The sequence below is a fragment of the Callithrix jacchus genome, chromosome 2 (assembly GCF_049354715.1).
Source record: "Callithrix jacchus isolate 240 chromosome 2, calJac240_pri, whole genome shotgun sequence".
NCBI classification, from domain to species: domain Eukaryota; kingdom Metazoa; phylum Chordata; class Mammalia; order Primates; family Cebidae; genus Callithrix; species Callithrix jacchus.
The window spans coordinates 133,611,939-133,625,088 of record NC_133503.1 but is presented as its reverse complement, the minus strand read 5'-3'; the positions used below and the strand labels follow the sequence as shown (position 1 = coordinate 133,625,088).

Here is a 13,150-nt window from a genome sequence, read left to right as displayed (position 1 = left end):
CTAAAAAAGAGAAAACTGCTAAGGTAAAGTTGTAAGAGTCTGCTTCCAGGTATCAGCATGCTCACCAAACATAGTTCACCAAAAATAGCCCAAGAGCATTGGAAAAAAGGTAGTTCTTGAACAATTCTGTTAGAAGAGAAGGGGAAGCCAAAAGGAGTGGAGTCTTCTCCTCCTTATTCAGGATAAAAATGTATTTTATACAACCCCTCATCTGAATTGAATATGGCTACCTGTTATCTTCAAAACTGAAAAGAAAAATTGCCTATATTGACCTTTCTACTTAGGGCCAGTCTCTCTGAAGATCTGCTGTGTCTTCTAGTGTCTGTCAATCATAGTTTAAAATTACCTTGATTTGTTTTTTACCTGTATCAGAAAGGTAGCTAGTCTTACACAGGAGATCTAATTTTCGGTTCCACACACATAGGTCATTCCCACCAGAAAGCCAAACATCTAGTCTCTGAAGAACAGTCAAACACTGCAAAATGTATTTGAAATGTATATCAGGTTAGAAATTCAAGCAGTCATTGTTCAGTGGTTTTAAAATACGTCCACAAGTTCTTTAACCCCTTCCTTCAATAGGTGGAGCTTATTTTTCCTTAGCAGAGCATGTGGGCACTACTAAGTGACTAGCTTCTACCAAACAGAATGTGGCAGGAGGAATGGTGTGTGACTTACAAGACCAACTCATAAAAGACACTGTGGCCCCCTCCTTGTTTTCTCTTGGATTACATGCTCTAAGGTGAAGATACTCAAGTGATCACACGAAGAAATGTCCACGTAGCAAGGAGCTAAAGCCTCTGGGCAACTACCAGCAATAACTTGCCAAGCATGAAGGTTAGCCTCCTGGGAGGCAGCTCCTCTACCGCAGTCAGGCCTACCGCATGACCCTTGGGAGAGGCCCTGAACCAGAACTACCCAGATAAGATGGCGTCTAGTCCGGATAACAAACACTGTGAGATGACAAATGTTTGTTGTTTTAAGCCACTAAGTTTTGAGATAATTTGTTACTCAGTAATAAATTACTAATACACAATTGCTTAAACTCTTTTAAATCAAACTGAAACTATGACCTCAGTTTCTCTGTATCTGTAGAATAAACAGCGCCTAAGTCTCCTCAATTCTATGCGTTTGGTAGACTCACGAAAGTGAGTGTTTCAAGTACCACATAAGCCCTTGACCTTTAATAGTACTCTCCTTGCCCACTGACTCTAAGTGAGAAAAAGAGCAAGAGCAAGAGAGAAGAGAAAATAAAAGGCAGAGAGTAACTTTGCCTAGGCTGAGCAGAGCTGCTTTTAAAACTCTTGGATTAAAAGAGTTGAAAATAACCAATACAGTGGCCCTACCCTGTCTAATCTCTGAATTTTTTATGCCAGTATTTCATTTCTTTTTACTGCCAAAGAGTATTCCACTGCGTGGGTATACATTGTGTTTACTCATCAGTTGATGGACATTTAGGTTGTTTCCCTTTTTGACTATTATGAATAATGTTGTTATGAACAATCATGTACACATTTTTATATGGACTAACACTTTCATATATCTTGGGGATATACCGAGAAGTGAGACTGCTAGGTCAAATGATAATTCTGTAAGTGCTTTCCAAGGTGGTTTTATCATTCTAGATCCCACCAGCAATGTATGAAGGTTACAACTGCTCCACATTCTTACCAACACTTGTCTTTTAGATATGAAGCCACTCTAGTATGTATGAAATAGTACTTTACTGCGGTTTTGACTTGCATTTCTCTAATGACTAATGATGTTGAAACTCCTTTTCCTGTGATTATTTGACATTTGTTTATCTTCTTTGGAAAAATTTTTCTTTCAAATCTTTTGTCTATTTTTACTTGGAGTATTTGCCTTTTTATTGTTGGATTCTTTATATATTGTGGACACAAGTCCCTTATCAGATATATGATTTGAAAATATTTTCTCCAATTCTGTGGGCTTTTGTACTTTTAAGCACAAAAACTTTTCATTTTGATGAGATCCAATTTATCTTTTTTTGTTGTTGTTGATATGCTTTTAATGTCTATTTAAGATACCTAGCTCAAGGTCACAAAGGTCTGCTCCTGTATTTTCCCTAGATTTCTGTAGTTTCAGCTCTTACATTTGGGTCTTTGATCCATTTTGAGTTAACTTTTGGATATGACAAGAGGTAGAGATAAAATTTCATTATTTTGTATGTGAATGTTCAATTGACACAGCATCATTTTTTGAAGAGACCATTCTTTCTCCCATTAGAGGTTCTTGGGATGCTTGTCAAAAAATCAATTGGCTACGTGAGACTTTATTTCTGGACCTTTAATTCTATTCAATTGATCTGCATGTCTATCATTATGCCAATGCACAGTCTTGACTACTGTAGCTTCATACTGAGTTCTGAAATTGGGAAGTGTGTCTTGGAACTTTGTTTTTTCATTTTAAGATTGTTTTGGCTATTCTGGGTCCCTTGCACTCCCAGATGAATTTTAGAATCGGTTTGTCAATTTCTCAAAAAAAAAAAGCTACAATTTTGATAAAGATTGGGTTCAATCTGTAGATTAATGTGGGTAGTGGTAGTATCATAACAACAGTAAATCTGATGCATACACTCAGGATATCTTTCCATTTATTTAGATCTTTAATCTTTCAACAGTGTTTTGTAGTTTGGGGTATATAAGTCTCATACTTCTTTAAATTTCTTCTAATAGTGATGGAGTATTACTGTGTTGGCCAGGTTGGTCTTGAACTCCTGGCCTCAAGCAATCCTCCCACGCTGGCCTCCCAAAGTGCTAGGATTATAGGCATAAGACATCATACCCAGACTAAATCTATTTCTGAGTATTTAATTCTTTTGGATGCTGCTGTAAATGGAATAACATAATTATTTCTTAATTTCATTTTTGGATGTTCATTGCTAGTGAATAGAAATACAGTTGATTTCTGTGTGTTGATATTATATCCTGAAGCCTTGCTAAATCCATTCATTAGCCTGAATAGTTTGGTTGTGGACTTACGATTTTCTATATACACAAGATCATGTCATTGGGGAACAGAGATAGTTTTATTTCTTCTTTTCCAATATGGACGTCATTTATTTTTTTATTGCCTAACTGCCCTAGCTGGAACCTCCAGTACAATGTTAAACAGATGTGCTGAGAGCAGACATCCTTATCTTGTGCCTGATCTTTGGCAGAAATTATTTGTCCTTCACCATTTGTTTTTCTTTTGGAGACAGGGTCTCAATCTATTGCCCAGGCAAGGGTGCAGTGGCACAACTGCAACTGCAGCCTCGAACTCCTGGACTCAAGGGAACCTTCCACCTCAGCCTCCCAAGTAATTGGCATTACAGGCACGTGCCACTAGGCCCGACTGATTTTTCTTTCCCTTTTTTTTTTTATTGTACTTTCAATTCTGCAGTACATGTGCAGATCTTGCAGGATTGTTGCATAGGTACACATATGCCATGGTGGTTTGCTCTCTCCATACCCCCGTCACCTACATCAGGCATTTCTCCCAATGTTATCCCTAACATCCCCACCCCCCGCTGTCCTTCCCCAAGTCCCCCACCCCACCAACAGACCCCAGTGTGTGATATTCCTCTCCCTGTACCCATGTGTTCACATTGTTCAACACCTGCCTATGAGTGAGAACATGCATTGTTTGGTTTTCTGTTCTTGTGTCAGTTTGCTCAGAATGATGGTTTCCAGATTCATCCATGTACCTACAAAGGATATGAACTCATCCTTTTTTATGGTGCATAGTATTCCGTGGTGTATATGTGCCATATTTTCCTTGTCCAGTCTATCATGGATGGGCATTTGGGTTGGTTCCAAGTCTTTGCTATTGTAAACAGTGCCAAAATGAACATACATATGTATGTATCTTTATCATAGAACAATTTATAATCCTTTGGGTATATACCCAGTAATGGGATTGCTGGGTCAAATGGAATTTCTATTTCTAAACTGTTGAGAAATTACCACTGTCTTCCACGATGGTTGAACTAATTTACACTCCCACCAACAGTGTAAGTGTTCCTATTTCTCCACATCCTCTCCAGCATCTGTTGTCTCCAGATTTTTTAATGATCACCATTCTAACTGCCGTGAGATGGTATCTCAATGTAGTTTTGATTTGCATTTCTCTAATGATCAATGATGATGAGCATTTTTTCATATGTTTGGTGGCTGCATACATGTCTTCTTTTGAAAAGAGTCTGTTCTTATCTTTCACCTACTTTTGAATGGGCTTTTTTCTTGTAGATCTGCATTAGTTCTTTGTAGACTCTGGATAGTAGCCCTTTGTCAGATGGGTATATTGCAAAAATTTTTTCCCATTCTGTTGGTTGCCAGTTCACTCTAATGATAGTTTCTTTTGCTGTGCAGAAACTCTTAAGTGTAATTAGATCCCATTTGTCTATTTTGCCACTGTTTTTGGTATTTTAGTCATGAAGTCCTCGCCTATGACTATGTCCTGAATGGTTTTGTCTAGGTTTTCTTCTAGGGTTTTTATGGTGTTAGGTCTTATGTTTAGATCTTTAATCCATTTGGAGTAAATTTTAGTGTAAGGTGTAAGGAAGGGGTCCAGTTTCAGCTTTCTGCATATGGCTAGCCAGTTTTCCCAACACCATTTATTGAACAGGGAATCCTTTCCCTATTGCCTGTTTTTGTCAGGTTTGTCAAAGATCAGATAGTTGTAGATGTGTGGCGTTACTTCCAAGGCCTCTGTTCTGTTCCATTGTTCTATATCTCTGTTTTGGTACCAGTACCATGCTGTTTTGATTACCGTAGCCTTGTAGTATAGTTTGAAGTCAGGTAGCATGACAGCTCCAGCTTTGTTCTTTTTGCTCAGGATTGCCTTGGCTATGTGGGCTCTCTTGATTACATATGAAGTTTAAGGTGGTTTTTTTCCAGTTCTGTGAAAAGGGTCATAGGTATCTTGATGGGGATAGCACTGAATCTATAAATGACTTTGGGCAGTATGGCCATTTTCACAATATTGATTTTTCCTAACCATGAACATGGGATGCGCCTTGGGGTTGCTCTTCTTGAGGAATATCTTTGTGGCATTCTCTATATTTCCTGGACTTGAATATTGGCCTGCCTTGCTAAGTTGGGGAAGTTCTCCTGGATAATATTCCAGAGTGTTTTCCAGCTTGGATTCATTCTCCCAGTCACATTCAGGTACACTGATCAAGCATAGATTAGGTCTTTTCACATAATCCCATATTTCTTGGAGGCTTTGTTCATTTCTTTTCACTCTCTTTTTCTCTAATCTTGTCTTCTCATTTTATTTCATTGAGTTGATCTTTAATCTCTGATACCCTTTATTCCGCTTAATCTATTTGGCTATTGAAACTTGTGTAAACTTTGCGAAGTTCTCATGCTGTGTTTTTTAGTTCTATCAAATTGGTTATTTTCTTCTCTAAGCTGGTTTTTCTAGTTAGCATTTCATCTAACCTTTCTTCAAGGTTTTTAGTGTCTTTGCATTGGGTTAGAACATGCTCCTTTAGCTCACAGAAGTTTGTTACTACCCACTTTCTGAAGCCTGCTTCTGTCAATTCATTAAACTCATTCTCCATCATGTTTTGTTCCCTTGCTGGTGAGGAGTTGTGATCCCTTGGAGGAGGAGAGGCGTTCTGCTCTTTGATGGTTTTATTCTTTTTGTGCTGGTTTCTTCCCATCTTCGTGGATTTATCCACCTTTGATCTTTGAAGTTGGTGATTGTGGATGGGATCTCTGAGTGGACATCCTTTCTGTTGATGTTGAAGCTGTTTCTTTTGGTTTTTTAGTTTTCCTTCTAACAGTCTGGTCCCTCTGCTGTAGGACTGCTGGAGGTGCACTCCAGACCTTGCTTGCCTGGGAATCACCTGTGGGGTTTGCAGTATAGCAAGGATTGCTGCCTGATCTTTCCTCTGATAGCTTCGTCCCAGAAGGGTACCACCTGGTGTCAGTCAGAGCTCTCCTGTATGAGGGGTCTTTTGGTTATACAGGGGTCACGGAGTCACTTGAGGAGGCAATCTGTCCCTTGTCTGCCTGCAGAGGCACTCCTGGGCTGTCACAGACTCAGTCCAGCTGCTGTGTATGCTTCCTCTGGCTTTTGTTTACACAGGTAGGTTTAGATCCACTTCAGCAATGGCAGATGCCCGTCCCCCCACCAAGTTCAATCATCTCAAGTTGAGCTCGAACTGATGTGCTGGCTGGGAAACTCTCATGCGAGAGGGCTTCAGTTTGCTGGTCTTTGTGGGGGTGGGACCTGCCTAGACTTATTACCTGCTTTCAGGTCCCCCCTTTCTAGGGAGTGGGTAGCTCCGTCCTGCAGGCACTCTCAGTGCTAGCCAAAATGTCTGCCCAGATCTGTGCCAACAACCCACAGTGCCAGCTGGAGCTGCTCCTCAGATCCGTGCTGTTAATTTGGGGCACTTTTCAGCCTGGCAGGGATCTCCTGGTCTGTGGGTTGCAGAGCCCATGGGAGAAGTGCAGTATCTGAACCAGAGCGCTGGAGGGGGGAAGTTCCTGATCCTACAGTCAGTTGCACTTCCCAGGTGAGGCAGTGCCCCGCCCTGCCTGGGTTTGCCCTCCTTGGGCTACACTCACTGTCCAACCAGTCCAGTTGAAATGAACCTGGTACCTCAGTTGGAAATACGAAGCTCTCTTGCCTTTTGTGTCTCTTGCTGGGAACTGTGCTCTGGGGCTGTTCCTATTCAGCCATTTTGGCAAAATCCCCCCCCCCCGCTTTTTTTTTGGTAGAGAAAAAGTCTCACCATGTTGCTGAGGCTGGTCTCGAACCCCTGAGTTCAAGTGATCCACTCACCTTGGTCTCCCAAAGTGCTGGAATTGCAGGCATGAGACACCACACCCAGCCTAGCCTTTCACCATTAATATGAAATTAGCTATGAGATTTTCACAGATGCCCATTATTAGGCTGAGGAAATTCTCATCTATTCCTAATTTTTGAGTATTTTTATCACAACAGGGTGTTGTCGAGTTTGTCAAATGCTTTCTCTGTTTCTATTGCGACGATCCTGTGGTTTTTGTCCTTTATTCTTACTATGGTATATTTCATTGTCAGATTTTAAACTAAGCTCATATTCGAGGAATAAATCTGCTTGGTCATGGTATCTACTTCCTTTTTAGATGTCACTGGATTTGGTTTCATAATATTTTGTTGAGAGTAATATATGGTTTTGTTTCTTAACACTTTACCACTACTGTTTTCCTCTTTTAATCTTCTGAAATATAATTTTTAGTATATATATATATATATCTAACACAATTTATTTTCTTATAAGACATGTAGGGCACCTGCAATCATCCATTTATAAAAATGTATTTGTAGTACACATTTCTGTTCATAAATCTCTGCCCTATTTTCTGATTATTTCCTTTAAAGAATTTTCTAGAATGATCACTGGATTAATGCCTATAATAATTTCTTTAGATTCATTCATAATGCCAAACTACCTTCTGGGAAGATCATATCAGTTTATAGTCTCACTATACAATAAAATGCCAATTTTACTATCTCCTTGCTAACATCAACCCTTATACAAATTTTTGCTAGTTCAAAAAATAAATAATAGCATTTCTTATATTAGGGATATAAATGTCTTTGATAAACTATCTATTCAAGAACAACTTAACCACCAAACTAAATGAATGCAATGCTTTTTTTTTTTTAAGCAATATTTGTGTGAAACAGAATTACAGCAGGAGAAAACAAATACAAATATGTAGCTGATTCACATTATAGTAAAACCCCTTTTAAAACTACTTTCAGTATACTGGAATAAGATACTTTTTATGTGACCAGTTCCCATATCCAGTTCATAACACAGTTTACCAAAGGAATTTCCCCCAAATACATTAAAATTTTTCTCCTCCTTTGCTCTTTCATGCTACATCTTTTCACTGAAACTTAATGACCTTAGTTTTTCAGACAGCAAGAATATTTTTAAAAGAATGTAAAAGGTGCATCATTTAAGTCACATAAAGTACAGAGATTTTAGTCAAATCAATACTTTATAATGACTTTATAAAAAAATCCATTGTTAAGTTAGATATAAGCATATATAGTATATGGCACTTTCTCCCCCTGAAACTTTACTAAGTTGATACTTCTAACAGCACAGTGCCATGAGATGGCTACTAATGGCACACAACAATTCTTTTTACATTAAGAAGAAAAGGAACAAAAGAGTTAGCTCCAATATAAAGATCAGTTATCCTTAAAGTAAATGAGGGAACATCTAATACTACTACTACCTTTTCTAAAACTTGGTTACATTACTAAAGAACAGTGGTACTTTCTCTAAACACTTAAGGTAATTTCTGTAGAAATCATAAGCAACCCAGTATTAACTATGTTTGTTTCTCTAAAATGCAGCAGAGTTCCTGTTATATAATAAGCCCCAATTAATATTTGTTTGTAAAATGAATAAACCTAACAGTAGCAGCAAATTAGCCATATAAGATTTTTAGTTTTGAAACTAAGTAACTGACATGTCTTACCTTTATGACCTTAGAGAAGGTGGAGGTCAAGGGACAAGTAACTGTATATTTTAAATTCAAAGTATAAAAAAAAAGACCAGCTACTATTATGGTCATTCTGCAAGTAACATTTCTTCCTAGAATTACCTATAAAAATGTACCAGGTACTACCTTTTTGCTTATCTTACCATAGGGATTATCCCTTGAATTATTCTAAATTCAAATGGAAACATTCTACCACTTAATATATATGCTCTCAAAAATCTGGTCTTAGAAGAATCAAATGACAACAGGTGTGTGAAAGAAATAACTTGTAAGACCCACAAAGTAATTTCTTCTAACTTTTTAAATCATGTCTTCTCAGACAAAAACAGATAGCCATATTTAAAATTTTACCTTTACAGTAGACTGGAAGCAAGATATTCTCTGAACTTGTCTGCCAGTATCACTGTCCCACACCTAAATTTATGTTAAGGAATAATTTCTAAACAGAATTTTAAAATCTTAATTATGAGATAACTTTTCTAATTAACACTTAAACCACAAAAATGTTAAGCAGTTAGAAAATCTTTAAATAAAACATAAAATAGTTAGTGTTTATACTACCACAAAAATGAATTCATATAGTGAGTCATCAACTTAACAGAGCAGGCTTATAATCGAAAATAAGTTTGAAGTAAATTTTACTATCAAATTATTTGAAAATGCCAACAGAATGAGTGGTCTGAAGTACTGAATCTTTACAAGCACCACATATTTCAACTGTTTAAAGTTTATTCTCCAGAATAGTCTACCATAATCTAATAAGCATGAACATAAAGTACTTATACCAAAAACTATCATGTCCATTAATATTTACTGAAAGCTCCCTATAATGTGGATAGAATGATTGACTACTGTTATCTTGATTTGAGAAGACATTAACAGTGTATTACTATTATCTGAATATGCATTTAATATAATCAGAGGGCCTCTCATAAAACATCCAAGTTTAGCTTGACTTTAGTAGCACAATGATTTTTAAACTTTTACACCATTTCCTGTAGTAAGAAATACATTTTACACCATGTCTGAAAACAAATTTACATACATATATATACTATGTATACAAATGTATATGCATGTATAAAATTGAACCTAATTTTACAAACTAGTTAACCTTATCATGTCCAATGCCTTTTGTTATATTTGTATTATACAGATGTGCCTGGACTTAGAGAAACAATAAACCCATTCTAAGTGAAAAATATTCTAAATTGAAATGCATTTAACACATTTATCAAACATTGTAGCTTAGCCTGGCCTAACTTATATGTGCTGAGAACACTTACATAAGCCTACAGTTGGACAAAAAAATAAGTCATCTGGCAACACAGTAAGTGTAGAGTAAGGCTGTCTACCCTTGAGATCTCATAGCTGACCAGGAGCTGTAGCTCCAGGCTGCTGCTGCACAGCACTGGGAAAGACGACTGTCCCATGTATCACTAGTGTGGGAAAATATCAAACTTCAACATTCAAAGTACAGTTTCCACTTAATGCAGCTCACTTTCACACCATCATAAAGTTAAAAAATTGTAAGTCAAACCACCCAGGGTGGAGACTATCTACATTCTATGTCACGTTTTAGATGGAGCTAGATCATCATGAGAATTGCATTTTATGGATATAATACACTAAAGAAAGTGCTAGCATATAAAAAGTGCTCCCAGTAATTAGAAAATGTTTTCTGGCCTTACATTTACCAGAATTCTAGTAGTATCTCACAGCCTTTTCACTTATTTCACTATTCGCAAGCTGAATGTTTAATATTCAGTAACTTGGGCTCTTAAGGCTTTAAAAAATTACTTACCTGACAGAACGCAGTGGTTCATGACTGTAATCCCAGCACTTTGGGAGGCCAAGGCAAGTAGATCATGAGGTTAAGAGATAGAGACCATCCTGGCCAACATGGTAAAACCCTGTCTCTCTACTAAAAATAAATAAATTAGCTAGGCGTGGTGGTGTACAGCTGTAGTCCTAGCTACTCAGAAGGCTGAGGCAGGAGAATCACTTGAACTCGGGAGGTGGAGGTTGCAGTGAGCCGAGATCGTGCCACTGCACTCCAACATGGTGACAGAGTAAGACTCAGTCTCAAAAAAAAAATTATCTACTTCAGCATTTAATTAAGAAAATTTTTTACAGGTTGAGTTTCCCTTATCCAAAATGCTTAAGACCAGATTGTTTCTGATTTTTTTTTTTGAATTTAGAATATGTACATATCATAATGAGCTATCTTGGGGATGGAACCCATGTTTAAACACAAAATTCATTTATTTTCATATATACCTTATATACATAACCTGAAAGTAGTTTTATACAGTATTTTTGGTAATTCTGTGCATTAAACAAAATTTTGACTGCAACCTGTCACATGATGTCAGGTAGAAAATCTTCGACTTGTGGCATCACATCAGTGCTTAAAAAGTTTTGGATTTTGGAGCATTTCAGATCTTGGATTTTCAGATTAGGGATGCTCAACCTGTAGTAAAAACCCAAACAGAGTAAACTTTGAACTCATCTGGGTAAAAGAGACTGCCAAATAAGCGGGCCAGAATTTTTTCTAACACCAAAAGTCATTCAGCAAAGGAAATGAGTCCATACTATCACTTACAGGTAAAATTCATAGTGACACTATCCCAGCTAACTGTACTAACTTCTGTACTACAATTTTAATCACTGCCTCAAAATATTGTTATAGTGTCTTAGTAGTGGTCTTATAAAAAGAAAGTATTTTAAATTCTATTTTTTGCAAAAATTACACTGATACTGAAAAAGAGTGTTAGTCCATAAAATATTTGACTCTATAGAGCAGTAGTAATAAAGCTTCTCTATAAATCTGAATGAATTTTATGCTGTATCATAATCACACAAATATAATACTTATATATGTTCATGTATATGTGTGTATGTATAAAAAGAGTTTATCCCTATTTAAACCTTTGCTTGACATTTTTTCAGCTATAAACCGTCTAGAAACCACTTCAGCTGATGAACTCATTTAAAGCATGTTAGAGTCTGTGTCTTGGTTCTGTAAGAGCCCAAGAAACATCTATACCTTTGGGCTTACTCCAAAACTTAATTTCACCAATGCTTGAAACTTTTTAAACATAACTTCCAGATAAGCATATACTTATGCTTATCTTGGCTAGGCACGGTAGCTTACGCCTGTAATCCCAGCACCTTGGGAGGCCAAGGACGGAAGATCACGAGGTCAGAAGTTCAAGGTCAGCCTGGCCAATAAGATGAAACCTCATCTCTACTAAAAACACAAAAAAAAATTAGCCAGGTGTGGTGCCATATGCCTGTACTCCCAGCTATTTGAGAGTAGCTTGAACCCAGGAGGCAGAGGTTGTAGTGAGATCATACCACTGCACTCCAGCCTGGGTGACAGCAAGATTCCGTCTCAAAAAAAAAAAGAAAAGAAAAAAAGAAAGAAAAATTAATCTGACACCTTTAAAAAAAAAAAGTAATGAAAGACTATAGTTATCCATAGCACTTGACTCTGGACTTTACAAATGCACTTCCTCATACAGATATCAAAGAGCTAAGTCTGTTTACAGAAAACATTTTATGAAGGCAGTACTGTATAGTGATTGAGAGCTCTGACTCTGCATTCAGACTACTTGCCAGTTCTGCCCTACACTGGCTGTGTGCCTTGAGGAAGTTACTCAACCTCTCTGTGACTCTATTATTTCATCTGTAAATAAGAATAATTAAAAATACCTATGTCAAATGGCTAATTTTAAAGATGAAATGAGTTAATATATATAAAACAATTAGAACAATGCCTGTTACATATAGCACTTTACTACTGCTGTTCCATCTTAACTTTTTACCTCAAGTATGAGTAAAGAAAAAGTGGCTGGGCGCGGTGGCTCACGCCTGTAATCCCTGCACTTTGGGAGGCTGAGGTGGGTGGATCACAAGGTCAAGAGATCGAGACCATCCTGGTCAACATGATGAAACCTCGTCTCTACTAAAAATACAAAAAAATTGCTGGGCACGGTGGCGCGTGCCTGTAATCCCAGCTACTCAGGAGGCTGAGGCAGGAGAATTGCCTGAACCCAGGAGGCGGAGGTTGCAGTGAGCCGAGATCGCGCCATTGCACTCCAGCCTGGGTAACAAGAGCGAAACTCCGTCTCAAAAAAAAAAAAAAAAGAAAAAGTAATTTTACTTTTATAAAACTGTTTTTAACTATTAAATATTAAACAGTGAGCAAACAGTCACTTTTCTATCAGACTCAGATGCTCAAAAGATGTTTATGGGTTGGGACCATTTGGTTTCTTCTGCTGCATAGTGAGAAAAAGAAATATGAATTATTCTCCAGTTCTACTCATCGTTTCCCTAAATTGAAAAGCAAATTGAGATAATAAACTAAACATTTTTAAGTCCACATTCTCCCATTTCCTCAATTTATACAACCTGATGGAGTAACTCTGGAAAGAACAGCATTAGTCATGGAGTTTCCATCAGTCAGAAGCTTTAACATCCTATTTCCAGCCTAATACTTTTCAGATGCCTAATAAACGGTATCTTATAAAGAACAGAACAAAATCATTTTTGCTAAAACAAGAATATACAGACAAGACCCTATCAGCTAAAGACTATGTAGTGGCTCGTTGGGCCACTATAGCGTG

At 37.4% G+C, this 13,150-nt stretch overlaps 1 protein-coding gene across 2 annotated transcripts in view; it reads right to left on the bottom strand.

Moving 5' to 3' along the window:
- The window catches only part of WDR41 (WD repeat domain 41), a 59,950-nt gene that overhangs the window by 28,237 nt on the left and 18,563 nt on the right, over nucleotides 1-13,150 (bottom strand). For both annotated transcript variants that reach the window (XM_008991907.5, XM_008991909.5), the window contains exons 5-6: nucleotides 8,871-8,933; nucleotides 364-475 (exon numbers count right to left, since the gene is read on the bottom strand). In XM_008991907.5, coding sequence (XP_008990155.1) covers nucleotides 364-475; nucleotides 8,871-8,933 — 175 coding nt within the window. The remainder of the gene's footprint in view (nucleotides 1-363; nucleotides 476-8,870; nucleotides 8,934-13,150) is intronic.